At 36.1% G+C, this 20,890-nt stretch overlaps 1 protein-coding gene across 3 annotated transcripts in view; it reads right to left on the bottom strand.

Moving 5' to 3' along the window:
- Positions 1 to 20,890, bottom strand: part of CSGALNACT2 (chondroitin sulfate N-acetylgalactosaminyltransferase 2) — a 49,879-nt gene that overhangs the window by 11,773 nt on the left and 17,216 nt on the right. Inside the window, exons 2-6 of one of the 3 annotated variants that reach the window (XM_063086100.1) lie at positions 16,230 to 17,151; positions 13,909 to 14,125; positions 12,434 to 12,535; positions 9,036 to 9,214; positions 7,049 to 7,143 (exon numbers count right to left, since the gene is read on the bottom strand). In XM_063086100.1, coding sequence (XP_062942170.1) covers positions 7,049 to 7,143; positions 9,036 to 9,214; positions 12,434 to 12,535; positions 13,909 to 14,125; positions 16,230 to 16,890 — 1,254 coding nt within the window. In that variant the 5' untranslated portion in view covers positions 16,891 to 17,151. Of the gene's footprint in view, positions 1 to 7,048; positions 7,144 to 9,035; positions 9,215 to 10,664; positions 10,816 to 11,757; positions 11,822 to 12,433; positions 12,536 to 13,908; positions 14,126 to 16,229; positions 17,152 to 20,890 lie in introns of those variants that run through there. The other 2 variants (XM_063086101.1, XM_063086102.1) reach the window with 2 other exon arrangements.

Raw genomic sequence — 20,890 nt, 5'->3', positions numbered from 1 at the left:
TCCTTGGATGTCTACTAAATAACACAAGTTGAAGTCCTGATCTTTCCTCTCTTGATTCCTTTCCCTCATTCTCTACATCTGATCCAAGCTCCATTGGCTCTATCTCCAAGCCATATCAACACCCTTGTCAACAATCACCTCCTCCTGTCTACTGCAAAAGCCTAACTGGCTGCTTTCAACCGGAGCCACGCACAATCCATTCTCCCTCCAAAGGCTCTCTAAGGCACTCAGCATAAAATCCAAACTCCTTACAGGGGCTTAACAAGCTCTACACAGCTGAGCTCAGCTTTGTTCCCCCTCACCCTCTGCATTCCAGCCACCTAAGGAAATCCAGCAGCTGTTCCTTCTACCTGGAACCACCTTCCCCGCCCGTCACTGTCTAGTGGTTCCTTCCTGTAATTCAGATGCCTCCTTCCACAGCCCCATCTCAGAAAGGCCATTCTGACCAAACACACCACAGAAAACACCTAGTCACTCTTCATAGCTCAACCTGTTCTAATGATCTATCCGTGTAGCATTTATTATCTGATTTTATTGTCTATCTCCTCCTACCAGAATAAAGATACTTGGGAGCAATAATCATGTCTGTAGGGTTCTAGGTTCTGGGGTTCCAGTGGTAAATAGTGCCTGACATAGAATGGACCCTCACTATTTGATAAATTCATACCACTGAGGCAGTTTGAGCAGTGGATAAAAGTGGAGACTGTGGGGCCACGCTGCCCAGACTCCCGGCCCCACTCTGGCCAGCTGTGCACTTGGGCAGGCAGTCAACTGCAGCACAGCTGTGTCTTCATCTGCAAAAAGGGGTTAATAACAGCAGCTACTTCAGAGGTTGTTTAGGAGGATTAAATGAGTTAAGATGTAGGCAAAACAGAACAGAATGGTACATAGTAAAAGGTACACAAAAATATTAGCTATTGTTATCATTACAATGTCATCTAAAATGGTGTATACATACACCATTTCCTATTTTTAACTTTACATTTTCCTCTACATTTACACTGCTGTATTTACTTGATTTACATTTCACATTTTCCTCTTGATACATAATGTTCACCAACATATGTACTACAATTCAATTTATTTAATTAGAGTTTCGCTTGCTTTTAATGTTGTCAATTTAGGCATACTGCTATTATACAGCTCTGAGCATTTCCTCAGGAGAGACTTCTGGGAGTGGAGATTACTGAAACAGAGGGATGAGCCTGTTAAAACCCTTGACCCAGAGAGCTGGCCTGCATTCCCACCAGCAGAGATGGAAGAGCTCCCATCCCACCAGCCTCGGATGGCTGTGCTTTTTAACAGCAGTGATTTTACAGAAGAAGAAAAGTATTATACTGATGTTTTAATTTACTCCTAGTAAGGTTGACTATTTAAATATGTTTATTGTGAATTATTATCAAATGTCTTTCGCCTGTTTTTTTCTATTGGGCATGTTTCCCATTTACTTCTAATATATCTTTAAACATTAAGAAGAGGAAGCTTTTGTCTTTTAAGTGAGGAGACTGAAGCTTAGAAAAGTTAAGCAACTTGCAAAGGCTTCAGGTGGTGAAACTAGAACTTGAAATGCTATTCAATAACTAGAATGAACCAGCATTCAAATCATTCTTCCCCCACATCCCTCCAAACTGAACAAGAATTTTAGCATGCTTTTATATTCCTTTCACCATTATGTGTTGAATTCATTTGGCACTTTTTTTTGTCTTACAATTAATTTTAATTCATAACTTTTAAATTTTGGAATAATTTTAGATTTACAAAAAAGTTGCAATAGAGAGTTCCCATTTATCCCTCACCCAGTTTTAGCTCCCCCAATGTTATCATCTCACGTTGTTGTGGTACATTTCTCAAAACAAAAAAACCATCATTGGTATATTACTATTAAGTAAACTCCAGACTTTATTTGGATTTCACCAATTTTCCCTTTAATGCCCCCTTTTTTTGTTCCAGGATCCAGTCCAGGACACCACACTGCATTCAGCTGTCACGTCTCTTTAGACTTCTCTTGGTTATGGTAGTTTTGAGGAGTAATGGTCAGGTATTTTGTAGAATGTCCCTCAATGTAGGTTTGCCGAAGCTTTTCTCATGATTAGATTGAGGTTACATGTTTTCGGGAGAAAGACCACAGAGCTGAAGTGTTGTTCTTGTTACAACATGTCAGGGCTACATGGTATCACTGGCCATGTTAACCTTCATGACTTGGCTAAGGTAGTGTTTGTTGGGTTTCTCCACTGAAGTTTGTCTTTCTCTTTCCATAGCCTTGTCTTTGGAAGTGAGTCACTTAGTTCCACCTTCTGGAAGAGGGGGTATCTATATGATATCTGGAATTCTATAAGGAAGACTTGTCTCTTCTTCCCAATCTAATCTATCCATTCGTTTATTATTTATCTACTTTTTCACTCATTCATCTATATCAGTGTGGACTCATGGATATTTATTTTATGCTTTGGGTTATAATCCAGGTCTACGTTATTTCTTTTGTTGCTCAAGTTGCTCCAACTTGGCCATGGGGAGGAGTTCTTTTGGTTAGTTCCTGTGCCCCTTTGATACACCCCCATCCTTTTGTTGATTGGACACTTTATTACTTTCTGCCACTATAAGATGTTCCAGGCTCCTCTTGTATATTTCCTGCTCCAGCCCTAGAATGAACCATTTCCCCAAGGAGCCCTGGTTCTTTTTACTGGAGAATGGAATTCGAAACCAGTACCACTGGTTTCTGAAAGATGAGAGCAGGGTGTGCTTATTACTATTGGGGTGTACCTGGTTCTAGGCCCTCTCAGGGGAGAGAGCTAGGTGAAACACATATATATACCATATGTGTAACATTTAATCCCAAATTCCTATCCATTTTTTTTTTCCCATTTCTTTTTTATTAAGTTTCAGCAACAACTATTTAGACAAATAAAATTTTACTGTTTTTTCTTTGTTTACACTGTTTTATTCTCAGGTCTTCCTCTCTTAGTGTGTTTTCTCATTCTGCTGAATGGATAGAAAAGGTATGTGAAAGTAAACTTTAAGTCTCTGAATGTCCAAAAATGTCTATTTTGCCTTCAACAAGTAGGTCAAATAGGGATTCCAGAATCAAAGTTATTTTTCTTCAGAATTTTCATGGTATTGCTTTATTGTTTTCTAGCATCAGTGTTATCAAACAGAAGGTAAATGCCAATTTGATTCTGATTCCTTTGTGGACAAGCTGGGTTTTGCTACTTGCAGTGTCTCTGGAAGCTATTAGGATTGTCCCTTCACTGCTGTTCTCAAATACCAGAAAATGTCTTTCCTTAGCTCTGAGAAGCTTTCTTCCATTTCTTCCCCTCCCTATTTTCTCCTTTTTGGAACTCCTATTAAACATTTGGGAGCTTCTGGATTGATTCTCCATGTATCAATTTTTCTCTCACATTATCTCTTGGGTTTTATGTATCCAGTTGGCCTGTCTTCCAGTTTACACGTTTCAACTGTGACCATTCTGCTATTTAGCTCATTTACTGATTTTTATATTTTCAAAATTTCCAAGTTCTGATTCCTTTTAAGCAACAAATTTAATGTTTTCTCTAATCTCCCCAAAGGATATAGTTACTTTAAAGTTATTTTCTGTCTGTATTCACATTTTCATGTGTTAATTTTTCTGTTTATTTAAATTTGGTGCCTCTCTTTCAGAGTGTTGGTTTTTCTCAAATATTTACTCTTGATTAATTGCTGCTCAGTTTTTTTTCAAAAATTATTGTTCAAAAACCCATGACGGTTAGCTATGATTACAGGGGCCCATCTTCAGTAATAGTAGAGTGTAGGGGCAGAACATGGTCTCAGGGGGACTGTGCCAACAGCAGCTTGCTTACCTCTGGAGTCTAGGGGCTCCCTATCCAGCCTGATGTGGCTCTTGAGCTCCACGGACCACACACACTGACTTAGCTCAAGAGTCACCCCCTGAGATACCTGCTGCTCATCACAGCCCAGAAAAGCACACACACTCCATGCTCCCTCCACTCCCTGTCTGCTATGAGCAAAGCAGCTCCATCTTCACTCACTGTTCTGAACACGTTCTAGACTCTCTCCTCCAGCAATCCTACACCAACCGTTGCCAAAACTTACACTCTCATTTTCTAAAACTAATGTATCTTTCTGTTTTGTTTCTTTGTGGCTGGCCACAGGGATCAACCCTGGATCTTGGCATTATCAGCACCATACTCTAACCAACTGAGCTAACCAGCCATACTCCTTTTTCTTTTCTTTTTTTTTTTTTTTTAAAGATGACCAGTAAGGGGATCTTAACCCTTGACTTGGTGTTGTCAGCAACACGCTCAGCCAGTGAGCTAACCAGCCATCCATATTTAGGATCCAAACCCGTGGCCTTGGTGTTATCAGCACCACACTCTCCCGAGTGAGCCACGGGCCAGACCCTTTTGCTTTTTAATAATTCATGTTTTACAAAGGGTTAGGGGTGTCAGATAAGGCAGATGTGTTTGCCATTTTGATCCTATTTGTACCTCTATTCCTAAGTAATACTGGCCTAAAGATAAGGTACAGGTGTGTGTGTATGTGCTTTGCCAAGGCTGGTATAAAGATAATGCTGGCTTCATGAAATATATTAAGTAGATCACATAGCACTAATATTATCTATTCTTTAAAAGTATGGAAAAACTCATCAATAAAACATTTTATTTATACACCTACAGGGTAATTTTTTGATCACGGTTCTAATTTTTCAAATGGCTTGGTTTCTTCACAGCTTCCATCACTTTTATTTATAAGATACAAATATGACCTTAGATTGTGTATTTTATAAATTCTCAAATCTTTCCTTTTATTTAGAGTTTTTAAAACTTACCATATAAAACTGATTTCTAATTTCCAATGTCGCATTTTTCTTTTTACCTTGAATTTGCCCACTTCATGATTTTAAAAAAATTTTTAGCACATAAACAATAAGCTCCTATACTTATCAACCTAATTTCGTTTCATTAATTTCTGCCTTTATCTTTATTTTCTCCTGCTTTCCTTGGAGTTATTTTTTATTTTTTTTTTAACATCTTAAAATGACTTCTTAGTTCATTTGTTTCCACTTTTCCTTAATGTTAACAATAGAAGATTATGCTACAAACAGTATAAGAAAAAACAAAAAAATGGGGTTATATCAAACTAAAAAAGCTTCTGCACAGCAAAAGAAATAATCGACAGAGTGAAAAGACAACCTATAGAATGGGAGAAAATATTTGCAAACTATACATCCGACAAGGGATTAACATCCAGAATATACAAGGAATTCAAACAACTTAGCAGTGCAAGACTAAATAACCCGATTAGAAAATGGGCAAAGGAGCTAAATAGACATTTGTCAAAGGAAGATATATAAATGGCCAACAAACATATGTGAAAAAGCTCAACATAACTATAAGCATCAGGGAAATGCAAATCAAAACCACACTGAGATATAATCTCACCCCAGTTAGACTGGCTATTATTAAAAAGATGGAGAATAACAAATGCTGGCAAGGATGTAGAGAAAGAGGAACCCTCCCACACTGTTGGTGGGACTGTAAGTCAGTGCAGCCATTACAGAAAATGGTATGGAGTTTCCTCAAACAACTACAGATAGAACTACCAAACGATCCAGTAATCCCACTGCTGGGTTTAGAAGGAACAGAAATCATCATGTCGAAGGGATACCCGCACTCCCATATTTATCACAGCTCTATTTACAATAGCCAAGAGATGGAACCACCTAAATGATGACTGGATAAGGAAAATGTGGTGTGTGTATATATATATCCACATATATATATATGCACACACTCAACAGAATACTACTCAGCCACAAAAAAGAATTAAATTCTGCCATTCTCAGCAACATGGATGAGCTTGGAGAAAATTATGTTAAGTGAAATAAGCCAGGCACAGAAAGAGAAATACTGCATGTCCTCACTCATAAGTGGGAGCTAAAAAATAAACAAATAAATAAAAAAGAAAGAAGGGAAGATAAAACAATCACAATAATACACTGAACTTTCAAAAGGAGAGAACAGAACTGTGGTTACCAGAGATGGGAAAGGGGGAAGGGAGAGGAGGTTAGCCAGCAATTGGTAAAGAGTCACAAAGAATGATTACATTTTGTAATGATGAATATACTAATTATCCTGATTTGATAATGACATTCTGTACACAGGTAATGATATTCAACTCTGTATCCCACATATATGTATAATCAATTATGTTTCAATAAAAAAATTATTGTGCTAAATGCAATTTAGTATCCTGGACTGGATACTGAAACCAAAAAAGGACATTAGTAGAAAAACTGGTGCAATCCTAATAAAATCTGTAGTGTAGTGAGTGGTAATTTACCAATGTTAAATTCTTCATTTTGATAAAGGCACCATGGCTATGGAAGATGTTAGCATTAAGGGAAACTGAGTAAAGAGCAGGAACTCTCTGTATTATTTTTGCAACTTTTCTATAAATCTAAGTTATTCCAAAATAATAATTTTATTTAAAAATTTTTAAAAGCTTATGTAAGTATAGCTTTGGCTATAATTTTTGATACATGGCATTCGCATTCTGTGACTTTCTAAGTAATTTCCCTCTCAGTAGTATATTACTTCCTCTTAGTTATTTAGCAGAGTAGTTTTAATTTCTAGTAGTAGGGTTTTTAAAATTAAATTTTATTTTCAGTATTACAAAAGTTCAGTATTATAAGTTGGCAGAAATGACTGTATAATTTCCACATTCTGGAACATGAGGTTTTTCTTCGTGACCTAAACCTTCCCTCCTGCCCCCAATGATACTTAACACTGAAGCAATAGATGTGAAAGCATTTGATTGGGGGTAGGGATATAAAAGAGAGACTATGGAAATATGTTTATAATAACTACAGTTTTTAATTGAAACTTTGTTTTCTACTTGTATGAGGGTACTTCAAAAAGTTTGTGGGAAAGTAGAATTAGAAGACAATAAGAATCTTCCCATGAACTTCTTAAGAACTCTCATACAACAAACATAAAAGAATCTACGAAAGGTCTCAGGAGACTTGCATAACTGAATCAATGAAAAGTCTCACCAGCTGCTGCTCCACCGGCGGTGGCACATCCTGGTTGGCATAAACAATGGCAGGATTATAAAGACTGAACACCACAGGGTAAAACACCTTCTTACCTATAAATAAAATATATGTTTATAGCACACAAAGAAGTTATAAAATGAAGGACTGATCTTTATTGCAATATTTAATAACACTTTATCGAAGTCCTTTTTACCACATATGATGGTTTTATTTTATCAATATTCAGGCCACTGAACATCATACCAATTTGATGAACATGATGATGATTTCATAACATATCAGTAGGTCAGGCTATGAATCTATAACCTTGCAAAAGAACAGAGAAAAAAACAGACTGAAGGGTGCTTCACATGTTTATTCCCTTTGACTTTGGGGAAAAACACAAATGTATTCTCTCAGCTACTCATTAGGTGAGCCATTTATTACTCATTATTTCACCTAATCGGCAGTAATAGATGTACATTAACCTCTGACAATCACCAAGAAACTTACAAAAACTTCTGTTAAATCTACCCTTCAAAATGAATCATGAGAAACAGTAAGTCCAAAGAAAACTGTACAATAAATAGGTAGGTAGAGAATAATTAAAATATAAAACTGCAGACAGATTTGATCCAAGATCTAGAAAAGTTGGGAAGACGAGGGTTAAAAATACCTGATACAATAGTCTTTGCAGAAGATCTTGTCATTAGCATTCGAATGGATAGGGGACCTTAAAGGCTAACTGGTCCATCTCCCCTCAGTAGAGAAACCCTTGCTATGATTGGCTTCAATCAGACCTGATAACATGAAGTGCTCAATAACTGTCAAGGAGTGTGGGAATAACATGGAAGCCTTTTTATTACAAGAACCCTAGAAGATGCTGTTCCACTTTCATTCTAATCCATTTAGGGATGGCAGTTCAATTTCCTAGAGGTGAATCTATTTCTGGATATAAAAATATTTCTTTTACACTGAACAAATACATCTTCAACTTCCACATTTTGAATTCCATGCTGTCTGGAGTAACAAAAATAAATCTAACCCTCATTTACTCATTAGGCTCTCAGAGACTTCCTGACAACTCCCTCTAATGAAACTTATTAATAAGAAGTTAATATTTGCAGGATATGAAGAGTTCTACAAAAGAACATTTACTATGAGATTCCTTTTTTAAAAAATTATTTTAAATTCACAAATAAAAATTGTATACATTTATGGTGTACAACGTGCTGTTTTGATATATGTATAAATTGTGAAATGATTAAATCAAGCTAATTAACATATTTATCACCTTACATATTTATCATTTTTTTGTGGTGAGAACATTTAAAATCTATTCTCTCAGCAATTTTCAAGTATACAACATATTGTCATTAACTACAGTCACCATGTTGTACATTAGATCTCCTGAACTAATTCCTTTTGTTGAGCTTAATATAGAAAAGTATCTTTTCACATTTAAAATAAAATTTGATTTACAAAAATGTCATTTGCTCATTAATTTTCAAAAAATATCTACCATCTAAAGCGAAGTTCACTAAATCCCAAAATTCATAGCCTGAAGACAAGCACTACCTGCATCTAGATCTTGGCATGAGTGTGCATATGTATGTGTGTGCGTGTATGTGGGCACTATGTGCACAAGGCTGGCACTTCTGACTCACACACATCTCCACACAGTCTGCTTGGCTTTTGCTCTGACCTGCACTGCTTCCTTCTCATCAATTTCCAGACTTCCTACTCCTCTACATTTCTTTATTTGGCTTTACATGTAGTCATTGAAATTTGGCCCAAGAGAACAAAGGATATGAACTTCAAAGGGTCAAATTTTCAATTTCTTACTTAGTATTCCAGTTAAATTATGCCTAATATAACTTAAGAAAAAACATACTAGGGTTTAATTAAAACTTCTTTTCCTTCCAATTAACTTGATTCATAATATAGGACACGCCAATCCCGTTCTAAATTCTATACTCAGTTCATCTACCAATGTTTTACGCACCTGGCTCAGCATTTAACCGGCAGCTGTTAAGGAATTCGGCTGAGAAATATATATCAACATCACAGAAAAACATCAAGACCTCTCCCTTGTCCCAAGCTCGGGCACCCACATTTAGTCCTCGTCCACGATTAAATTCTTCGTTCAATGAGACCAAGGTGTAATTGTGAAAATTAGACTCACTATGAGGAAAGCACATACAACAAATGATAAGTCCCACTTAAAGTCAACAACTCTCTTCCTTCAACACAACTTAAAAAATATGTTTTACACTTCAAATATCTTATTATGTTGGCTCTACAGTCATACAGGGAAAGAAAATCATCAGCATCACATGTATGATCATTATCAGGGACAGATATTCACTCAATGCCCACATTTGAGGCAACATGCTGGTGGTGTGAGGTTTAAAGAATGTTAAGTGCTCACTGCCCTTTGGGTTCTTACAAACCTACTGGGGACATAAGCAGTACACACATGGGAGAACAGCCATAATGTTTGGCAATATATAATGCATTCTACATGAATGATGCAAAGTATGTTCTTTTCTCATATCCTTCAGGTCTTCACACAAATGTCCCCTTGTCAGAAGGATCCTCCTTGACCCCACATGTGAAGTAGCCCCAACCTCCCTCTCTCTAATCTCTATCCTCTTCCCCAGCTGTTCTCCTTAGTACTACCAAACATTTTGTTTAAGTGTCTCCTCTACTCCATGAGAGCAGAGATTTTCTTTTGCTCATTACTATGGACACGGTGCCCCTCAGAGTAGGGGTTTAATAAATATATGGTGAATGAATAAATGAACAGCAGTTCTGAGAAAAGAGATCGCTTATGTCTGGAGTAGTTAGAGAAGATGTTAGAAGTAGAACTTGAGTTATGCCTTGGTTAAAATCCTGAATTTAGTGGTGAGTGTAAAGGTCATTCCAAATAATTATTCTCAAAGGCAAAGAGGTAAGAAAGTAGAAAGCACTTTAGAGAACAGGGATCAGACAAATCAGACTGGAATAAAGGGACCCTAAAATGTGAACAATGACAGAAGGGTCAGACTGAGGAGTACCTTTCATGCGAGGCTAAAGAAATTGGTCAGTATCCTAAAGGCAAGGAGGAATCAGCAGGGTTTTTCTGCCAAGGCAGTGGTTCTCACAGTGAGGACTCCAAACCTACCACACCAGCTTCTCCTGGCAACATGTCAGATATACAAATTCTCAGGCTCCACCTCAGACCCCCTGAACCAGATGCTAGGAGTGGAGCCAAGCATCTGTGTTTTACTAAAGTTGGAGAACTCTCTGCACTAGAGTGCAGCTCGATCAAAAAAGTGACATTTTAGGAAGATGATTCTTATAAAACTGTAGAATGGGCAATGGAGAGATGAAACAAAGGCTCAAATAGTGCATGGAATGGAATCCAAATGCTCTGAGCACCCAGGACTCTTCTCCACATCTTATGGTAAATAAACCTCTCCCTTCTTTGGGGGAAACTGCCCCTTACCACCCCGCATGTCCAGCACCAAGTGGAGGTACTGATCACCTAGTACCCCTCACTCTCTACCCACCCCAACCACAGTGATTTCCTAGGGGTGGGGACCAGGCTCAAGCTGGGCCAATCATAATACTCCCACCCCACCTGGCCATAGTGATGGCTCAAGAGTGGGCAAAATGTCCTTCCCTGGGATTTTCTCAACTGGAGCTGGGAGAAAACTCTTTCCTCTCTGATGGCAAAGCTGAGAAGATGTGAGCCCAGAGCCGCCAACAGCCATATCCCTCACCATGTGGAAGAAGCCAATCTGCAACAGGAGAATGAAGTCAACATGCAGAGAAAAACAGACAAGAAGACGACAAGAGAACTTTGATGGTATTCAAATCTCTGGTTCCAGTCCCTGACTCACCAAAGTTTTGATTTTCTTCCCCAAATTTGGTTGTATAACAATCCCTTTATTTCTGGGAGGTATCTAGGATTCTTAGTTACCACTCTCATTTTCTGTAAGCAAGCTCAAGGTAGGTTTACACCATTTCTTACAGAGGAGTCTTGACAATACAGGAATGAGTTTAGTAGTACCAGTGTGAGTGCTTGACACTTTGTAGGTGATCTAAAAACAGTAAGGAGGGAAGAGAGGAAGGAAAGAAATGGAGGCAGAGGGAACTAGGGTTAGGGTGGAGGCAGTAGTAAGGAAGGGACAGAGAAGAGGTCCTATGAAGTAAGTAGGAATTGACTGATTAGAAGTAATAAGTAGTAAAGAACGAGTAAAAGAATCTGGCTCCCAGATGTCAAGCTCAGGGCATCATGAGAATGGTCTCACTCTGAACTGAAAGAGGGCTATCAGGAAGACAAGCTGGTGTAGGGAAGGGTCAGACGGTGAGTCATGTTTATATACATTTAGGCTGTGATTGTCCCTGCAGGGCAGGGACTAAGACTCATTCATCTGTGCCCAGTTTTCTTCCAACTATCCCAGTAAGACTCCCAAGCAGTGTACCTGGAACACAGAAGGTAGGACTCAACGAATGTTAGCTGAATGATTTGAGAAGAATGGCCGGCCAAATGTGAACCACAACTAGCAGAAAGGTAAAGAAGCAAATAAAAGGTACAGACAGAGTTGGTATGGTTAGAGAAGACAATCAACTTAATAGTTTACATTACAACATATTTACATTTACAAAATACTTACATTTTACAAACATAAGAAGAATAATTTAAAGAAGGTAGTACTGGTAAGGTTGTCAAATATAAGAAAGTGATCAGAGAAGATAACAGACCAAAAAGCTGAATTTGGCAGTTAGGTTGTACTTTTGGACCTGTAATTTAGAGAGGAAAAGGCTGAGAAGCTAAAGAATTAATAATTAAGTGTTAAAAGTTACTAATTCATTCCTTCAAATTTCTGAGCACCTACTATGTGCCAGGTACTATTTGGGTTGCTTAGATATAGAACTACTGTTCTGTGAGGTTTAGCTGTGAAAGAACAGAAACATAACAGCTACTGGGCACTGTAGTCAGCTCGGGGGTTTCTTAAGGATATGGAAGCCCAAAGCATCGTTTGCAGGGGGAGAAGAAGGAGCTTGAGAAATTAGAAGGTGACAAGTAAGAGACAAGTTCAGGAGATGATGATATCAAAATGAATGGATAAGATTTAGAAAAAGTGAAAGAAGAGGCAAATATATAGAAAGTGAGAGGGCCACAGAGGGAGAATGTTCTGATCATGCCAGGCTGGCTGCTAAGCAGTTAGGAGAACAGCAGTCATGTAAAGTTGCATATGAAATGAGGAACTTATTATCACTACCACCTCCCACATATTCAGCCAGTTTTTAAACAGCAGTTATTACAAATTATTAACTCACTAAATTTCTGCATTCTCACTATTCTAATAACGTTGTATATCAAGGACTTCACTGTGGACATGGCTCACCAACCTTGTGACAGATTCTAGGATAGACTTGACTTTAAACAGTCCTTCTTTACCAAAATATACGACTGTGAGATGAATCCTCTTGTCCTGATGAATACAAACATCCCTAACAGAATTGAAAAATAAAGTTCATTCAAGAAAACATGAGGCACTACTCATTCAGAAAGCAATCACATGAAGTTTTAACAAGAAAACAAATTAGGCATTACTAATACAAAATGAAATCACATGAAGCGTTAAGTAAATATAAAAGCGGCAATATTGCTGAATTATTGAAGGCATCACAGCAAAGGCACAAGGTCTATGTCTAAATGAGTACAATCTTTGAAGGGCCATGGAAGCAGTCCAACATTGTCACCATATTTCAAAACATTTTTGGAACTTTTGCTTTGAGATTGCTTTCAAAAGCACAGTACAAGTTATTTAAGAAAATAAATTCAATCAGTTCAGAACCAAATAAATAAATATTCAAGTTTTGGATCAAGAGTAATATTGTCCTCAGACTGTAATTCCAAAAATTATACCTATCATCGCGAAATAGATAGTTGTCATGGCTGAGATTACTTACTGTAAAGAATTATGTAGCCTCTGAAGGCAATTCCAAGAAAGGCAATAAAAAATGCTTTAGGAAATCATATCTCAAACAAGCTATTTCAAAGAGGTAAAACTCGTTTGAAAGTATGAGTTCCAGATATTTTGCTGCAGAACAGTGTTAATTAAGCTTCTGAATCCAAAAATTTCACTATAAGAATAAAGATTAGGATCACAAAGCATTAAAACTAGCACATTAAAGTATCTAAAACATTAAGAAATATTAAAATATTTAAAACATGGCAACTGTTAAACTAAAATAAAGCAATATTTTTTTCAAATAGTTATTCTAAGTTGTAGTTAATACTTTTTCAGCATTTAAAATATCCAAATGCAATGATTAAAAAAAAAACCTTTATAAATTCTCTGCTTCCCAAAATGGAATAACTTTCTCCCATTTTTAGTTGAATGTTTGCATTTCTAAATTTATTTCAATATTACAACTCAAATTGTTTTCAAGGGAATTTTTTTTAGCAGATAACATTCTGTATCTTATATGGGGTGGTGGTTTGTGAGTGCATCCATTTGTCAAAAGTCATGAAACCTGTATCCCTAAAATATGTGGATTTTATTGTACGGAAATTATGCCTCAAAGTTGATTTTTAAAAATTCAATAAATGAATTCAATAAATTCATACACAATTATAAAGGTCATCAAATTTAGTTTCTAATAGTTGCCACCCTCAATTTATTTCATAGTTCAAATTGTCAATAGCACAATATACTACACATGTTTTAAGAAAAAATAGAATATCAAAAGATAAAGTTCCCTTAAAACCTATAAAATTACTCTAAGTAGTAATACTTAATGAAGATAAGTTAAGTAAATCTGCACAAAATATGATTTTCTCGGAGAACTTAACCAAATCATTAAGTCCTAAGAGTTACCTGAAGTTCTGCATAAACTGTGCAAATGCTTCAGTTCTTTCAGCAAGTGGCACAATGATATTAATAATTGATCTAGTAATATCAATCATCTCGCTCTTCACTTTCATGAGAGGTCCAAAAGGGCGAAAAAGGGTCACATGTCTGTATTCCATAAGGTCCGCTTTCTTAAAAAAGAGTTCATACTGTGTGCCCTTATCTCTCTCGGTGCGATAATAACCTAAAAGAAAGATTTAGGAACAAAGATGCCTACATGTCAAAATTAACAAATTTGATGGGAATCAAAAGTATTAAACCAGACCTGTAGAGTTTCATCTATTTGTGAAAATCTTTATCCCCACTGTAAAGTCTGAAACAACTATTCCTTTTAGAGAAAAGGTTAAAAAAAAAGTTCACTGTTCTGTTATATTATTTAATTCATTAAATATGGTACAAATGACAATTATTCCTTTTTACATATGACTTTCTTTTAATACTAGAGCCTATGAACACAGTAACCATACGACAAACAAAGAAATTACTTCTAACAATATTAAATTTTGAACCCAAGAGTCAAAACTTCTATTGCTCGGTTCAGCTCAACAAAAATGAACTGAGTGCCTTTGTGTCAGTCACAGTGACATAAAGAGGGTCACATGGTACCAGTTTTGAGGAAGGAGATACGAAAATAAATAATAATAATATAGTGATACACACACACACGTATTTTTTCAGTGAACAGTATGAAGTCAGACAAAGAAAAGTTGGCATTCATTTAGATGCAGTGATTTGAGATACCTTTGGGAGAAAAGTACGGAGCAATTTGACTTTTAAGTGTGATACTCAGGAGAGATAAAGTAGTCCTATAGATGAGTGAATCACTCAGTCAATTTCTGAGAATAAAATGGTGAACAAGACAGACTTGGTCCCAACCCTCCCGAGGCTCACAGTCTGGCAGGAAATATGAACCGGGAAATGGGCAATGCCATATACTGTGACAAGCACTAAGAAACAGGATGCAGTATAGAAGTGACAAGAAAACACAAGAACTGACATCTGAGCTAAAGTCTGGAAGAGAAATAGGAGTTACTCAGTTGTTACAAGTAACTATTTGAGGGGGATGAAAAGGGGCACTGGCAGAGTGGAGAAAAACTGAGGGACTGAATACGTTCCACGCAGAGAAAAATCCTGAAAGTGACAGAATCCAAGATAAGCAAAAGTTGCAGAATATAACACTGGCATAGCTTCCTTTCTTTTTTAGGCAGAGCTGAAGTGGAGATATTTTAAACATACTATTTAGTTATCTTACTTCCTCTGCAGCTTTCAATTCTGCCATGAGCTACAAAGACAAAAAGCTGAGCTTGCAGAAAAATTAGAAGAGTTTTAAGAAAAACAATCCATCAAAATGACAGGAAGTGGTGGGAGAAAAGAGGAGGACATAGGGAGAAGACAGCTGAAATGCCACAGCAAAGCCTAACACCCCACCCTGATGGCCTCCTCAGGCTTCAGTGTATTATACCACAGTACAGCAAGTGACAGCCTTGATGATGTGTGGTCATAAAAACTACATGTGGTATACTGTTTATAGAATCAAGCAAAGAGAACTATTAAGAAAGATTTATATCCAGAATGGTTTTAAGCCTGCAATTAAATATCTAGCAAGGGGTGTTGAGATGGAAATGGATAGGGATCTATAATCATTCCTGCTTACATCAATCAACAAATATCTTAAATTTATAACAGTGTTCTTCAACCTTTGAGTCATATCTCATCTTGATATACTATAAAAATCCCATACCCTTTCCGCAATCTGTATTAGGAAAACAGGTTGTTTCTTTACTTTTCCAAATGCCAAATATGCTTTTCAAAACTATGTATATACCCCATTGGTGTTCTGACATGTGCTTCCTCCAACACAGAAAAAAAACTAGTCTACTAAATTAGTTTTTTTCCTTCCTTTATCAAATCGTTTTCAAATTTTGAGCCATAGTTCATACATTTTTTAAAACGTAAAAAAGGAACATCAAGACCAGAAAAGAGAGGAATGCAAATCATACACCTGCAAATAAATACACACAGAGCCCACAAGAGCCCATCAACTTCAGTGGTTAGTATTCCTCTATATAAGCTTAGATTTATTCTATTTCTCTGGTCCTTATGCTCTATTTTTATTATGATCTCATTATAACTTTTCCCAAAAATCCACTTCAAATTCTTGGTGGAATGAAATGGGTAAAAACTTAAATGTTTTAATACTGAGGATTATGACTGACACATTATCAGCATACAAGAGTAGCATTTTGTCATACTAACGTAACTACTGACCAACATATTTTTCACATTACCTTCTATGAAGTCGTTTTCATTAAATATCAGTTTCTCTCCAAGGGGACCCTCCTCATCTTCCTGTTCATCATCTTCATCAGGATTATTAATGACCTCTAAGCCAGCTTCAATAACTTCTATCAATTCATCTCGTTTGTCTTTTCTAACCGGCTTTTCTTCAGGATGACGAGTGAGACCCATTTCCAATTGAAATACTTTCATTAAGGTAAAGCTCTCAAAGGGAATAACCCCATACTCACTGGGTAGTTTGGCTCCTATGCTAACTTCAGCTTTGTCAACTTGGGAATGAAGAAACTCTAAAAGATCACTAGGTGCATGCTCTTTGTTGCCTTGATAGGCTATGCCATTACCCCCCACATTTTTTCTCTCTTGCAATGATCTCATCTTCTCACTCATTTCTTGTAATTCTTGTTTCAGCTGGGCAATTTGACGTTTCAGACTGGTGGTCCTGGTTTGATAATGTTCTTCTTGCTCCTGTAGGAGGGCTTGATAATACTCTTTGCCGTAACTTTCTCCGATAACACCAGGAAGGGATTCATTTCCATCAGTCTGGGGGCCACATTCCAGAAGGTACATAAATAATACCAAACTGCAGAGCAAAGCAAGGCCCAACAGCAGCCAGTGGGCCCGGGTCTGAAAAATCAGTCCTCTTCTAGGCATCCTTATAAATGTGTATTTGCCTAACAAAATAAGCTCTTTGCTTGTTCATACCTTTAGCTAAAAGTTATCAAAAATTAAAAACAAAATCAGGATTTCCACAAAAGGTACCACAATGAATTCTGCCGTAGCTTAAAAAATTTCTTTCTTCAGTCATGACTACTTGCAGAAATGAGAAATTATGTATACTTCCTGTACTGTTACCAAGAAATCCAGAATAAAGCAATGTGATCTATAAAATCCATGATATGAATGACGACTTTTCTGAAAGAAACAGATCAGAATCAATCAGAATTGTTTCCTTAAGTATATCAAATTGTTGGCAGCTTCAATAAACTTAGCTATGTGACTACTATATGTGGAACACCATGACAGGTGCTGATATAATTTGGAATATTCAGGATACACTGGGAGAAATTATTAAGAAAAATACCTTACAAAACACTAAAATATTATGTATAATACTTCTAATCATTATATCTACATATCCATAACCTCCTAAATCAAAGAAATATTAAAATTATGTTCAGCATACTTTATGTTACATAGATTCTAATGTTCTCTAATTATAGGAAAATTGTATTGCTTATAACTCTGTATTAACATAATATTTCGATTAATGCACCATTTCCCAACTAAAGCATATGACCATTTGGGAATTGAGTTTCTATAAATTGTTTCTGGTATAGTAATAACAGTTTACTGGAGAGAGAGATTTTTTTCCAGTTTATTCAATTCAAGCACTCTACCTCATTAATTTCTATTGCTCAACTCAGCCAATCTAGGAGCCTTAAAATTAAGTGTGGGGAAAAACAATTTCGAAAGGTCACAGACATCTTGAAAACACATCAAGAAAACATTTTCATATCCAATGTCCTCCAGTAGATTATTTGAGCATTAGATCACATAATTCTTTCCACTGTAATTACACAGCAACAGATTTCCTACAAGTTTGGAAAAGTTTGAGGTCTATAAAGAAAAAACATGAACATTTTAGTCATGTTTATCTGCAGAGAAAAAAATTCAAAAACCGTTTATAAATTTACAGAATTACATGCTACCTTACTGCTACAACCAGTTGTATGAGCTCTTTCATGTCTCTTTCTAAACTAAGGATTCTTACCTCTAGAAATAGAGAAGTTTAAAATTAGGAGAGGGGAGGCAGGGAGGCCTCTGCTACAAAGAGAACCTCTGTTCTAACAAAGTGTTGAGAAGGATAATGTGGGATGACAGGAGGCTTTTAACAGTAATGGTTTCTCTGTTACAGCAGAACCTATGGAAGATTACTAGGAAACCTAAGTCCTAGCCTAGTCACTCTCTTAGTTATTAGGAAAACCTGAATGTCTTCTGTGGAAAATGATGCAATGTGTATTTTCTTGTGGCACATGTCTGTATAAAATGTAGGCTAGAATAAAACCTCTTTGGCTAGCAGACCACAAATAATGGGTTTAATTCCCCTTAGCCATTTATTCCTTAAGTAAACCAAATGATAACTAAGTATCTTGAAAAATTTAATTCACTGCAAGGGAGTCTTTCACTATGACAGCATTTGTTTAATGGATTATGAATCTAGTTTAAGTGATATAGGACAAAAATAGGAAACAATTTCAGTTTTAAGAAATGCTATCTAATTAACAAATAAGGATGCAAAGCTATTACTACTTCCAGGACTTTTACCATGCCTCAAAACCATAATCCTTAGCATAAAAAAACCACTAGAATTTCATTATTTAAAAGGTAAACTTAGAGGCATCTCTTTTAATTATTTATGAGTTATTCGTAGCCCACTTATTAGGGAAAAGAAAGGTTAGGACTGAAAATGTGGAGACACAATTGTGTATAAATTATTAATAACCATACTATACTCAAACTGTTTTGAAGTGCAACTTGATAACAGAACTGACAGTATGTAATCTAAGTATCACTACCTTTTATTAATACGGTACCTCATAGTTTTTTTCCTTCATATAGACAATGTATTTTAAACTGACATATGACTCATAAATGAGTCACTACTAAAGGTTTACTTTTCAATGAAATAGAATAGAAAATATCAGTATAAATCTTAAATAATAGTAAGTTTTGTGTTGTGATTATATATACGTATATTTATGAGATCTCCATGTCAAATGTATTTATAACTGGGTTATGATTTTTTAAAAAATCCTGAAAAACACTGGTTTAAAAAGTATTTTTATACATATCCAATGCAATCCTTTCAGAAGAGTACTGATATTACTTTCATTTTGTATTGAAAAAATAGTATCAAATGAAAAAATATTTAAATATATTATTAGGTTTTAATTAAAGGTTTATATTTAAAGGTTTGTAGCTATTAAGTGCTAGCATTAAAGCTAAGATCATCTATCTTTCTCTTCCCTTAAGCAAAATACAGGTTTTGAGATATCTTACATGCTATTTAACATTCACTACAGTTGAATATTTTCCACTGAAATGAAAGGTTACTGTAATTACTTCAGAATGCAAATGGAAGTTGTATAGCTCTGTGGTTGTTAAAAATAAAAGATTTCAATTAAAATCTTACTTGCCTAGTTCCTGAAGGGAACTCTTTGGCCACCTCCTAGAAGACTAGTTTATGACAGCTTTAAATATGTTAAGAATATTAAACATCCATTTTTTCTGCTGTTATACCTTGACTGCCATCATTCTATGTAATGTTGTTTGTATCATAAATAAGGTTCATTTACAGCCTACAGTTAATCCCAACCAACCTTCTAACCATAAACACAGATAGTTAAAATAAGTGTTTTGAGGAGAGAAAGGGATACTGTGGATATGGGAAAATGAGGTGTTAAAGGTTTATAACACAGAATCAAAGATCTCAGAATTGAGAGAAACCTTAAAAGCCTTCCGTTCTAACTCTCTCAAACAGACTAATGAGACTTCCTCTTGTAGCCAAGATGGAGTAATGCGGGCCAGATATATCGTCATGCTTGAAACAAACAAAAACAAACACCCCCCCCCCCATATGAAACAATGGTTTTCAAGATACTGAGCATCAGGTAACAAAGAAGTTTCCAGGAGGTAACACAGGGAGGGGAACCTAAGCAGAGCCCAGCAGATACCCTGAGTTGATCAGATGAAACTGACAATCTGAGGAAAGCAAGGAGGTAGGGTTCAAAGGTTAGTGTATCAGAGAGGAGAAATCTGGACATAGAAAGAACTCCAGAGATCTGAAAAGGACACTGTTTGGATATTAAGCAGAGCACGGATCAGGGCAGGCTTATGAAGAAACCAGCAGACTAAAGGAAAGGACCACACAAAAAATGAGAGGATACAGAACTTGGCATTCATACAGGGCCAGGAATAGTGTATGTTCCCATCAGACACAGTGGAAAATCTCACTGGGTAGAGTACTCAAAAAGGTCTTGCCTAAGTAGTGGGAAATAATTAGCTCTAGACTAAATATGGCCCTGGTCTTGCCAAAAAATCTTAAAAGCAACACCAAATTGCTTCCAAGTAACAGCACAACAAGCAATCATCAAGAATATTTGTAGGAATATAAAAATAACCAGCACTCAACAAAATAAAATTTACAATATCTGACATCCAAACAAAAATTATCAGGTATAAAGAAAAATATGACCCATAAATGAGAAATATTAATGATTAAAACTGACCTAGAACTGAGACAAATGTTGGAATTAATAGAAAAGGACATTAAAAGTTATTATAATTGTGTTTAAAAAGATGTTCAAGTTTAAAACACTAAGTAGAAGCACAAATGATGTTTAAAATTCCAAATTAAACTTCAGAATATGAAAATTTCAATGTCGGATGAGAAAATACACTGGATAGAATAATAGCAGATTAGATATTACAGAAGAAAATATTTGTGAATTGAAGACATAGGAACAGAAACAATGCAAGATGCAGAAGGAAAAAATAAAAAATATGAACAGAGTATTGGTAAGCTGTATGACAACTTCAAACAGCCTAATATACATGTCATTGGAGTCTCCAAAAGAAGAGGAGGAGATTA

Source organism: Cynocephalus volans, chromosome 2 (genome assembly GCF_027409185.1).
Source record: "Cynocephalus volans isolate mCynVol1 chromosome 2, mCynVol1.pri, whole genome shotgun sequence".
Lineage (NCBI taxonomy): Eukaryota > Metazoa > Chordata > Mammalia > Dermoptera > Cynocephalidae > Cynocephalus > Cynocephalus volans.
The sequence above is the reverse complement of the archived record's forward strand: the minus strand, read 5'-3'. Positions and strand labels throughout refer to the sequence as shown.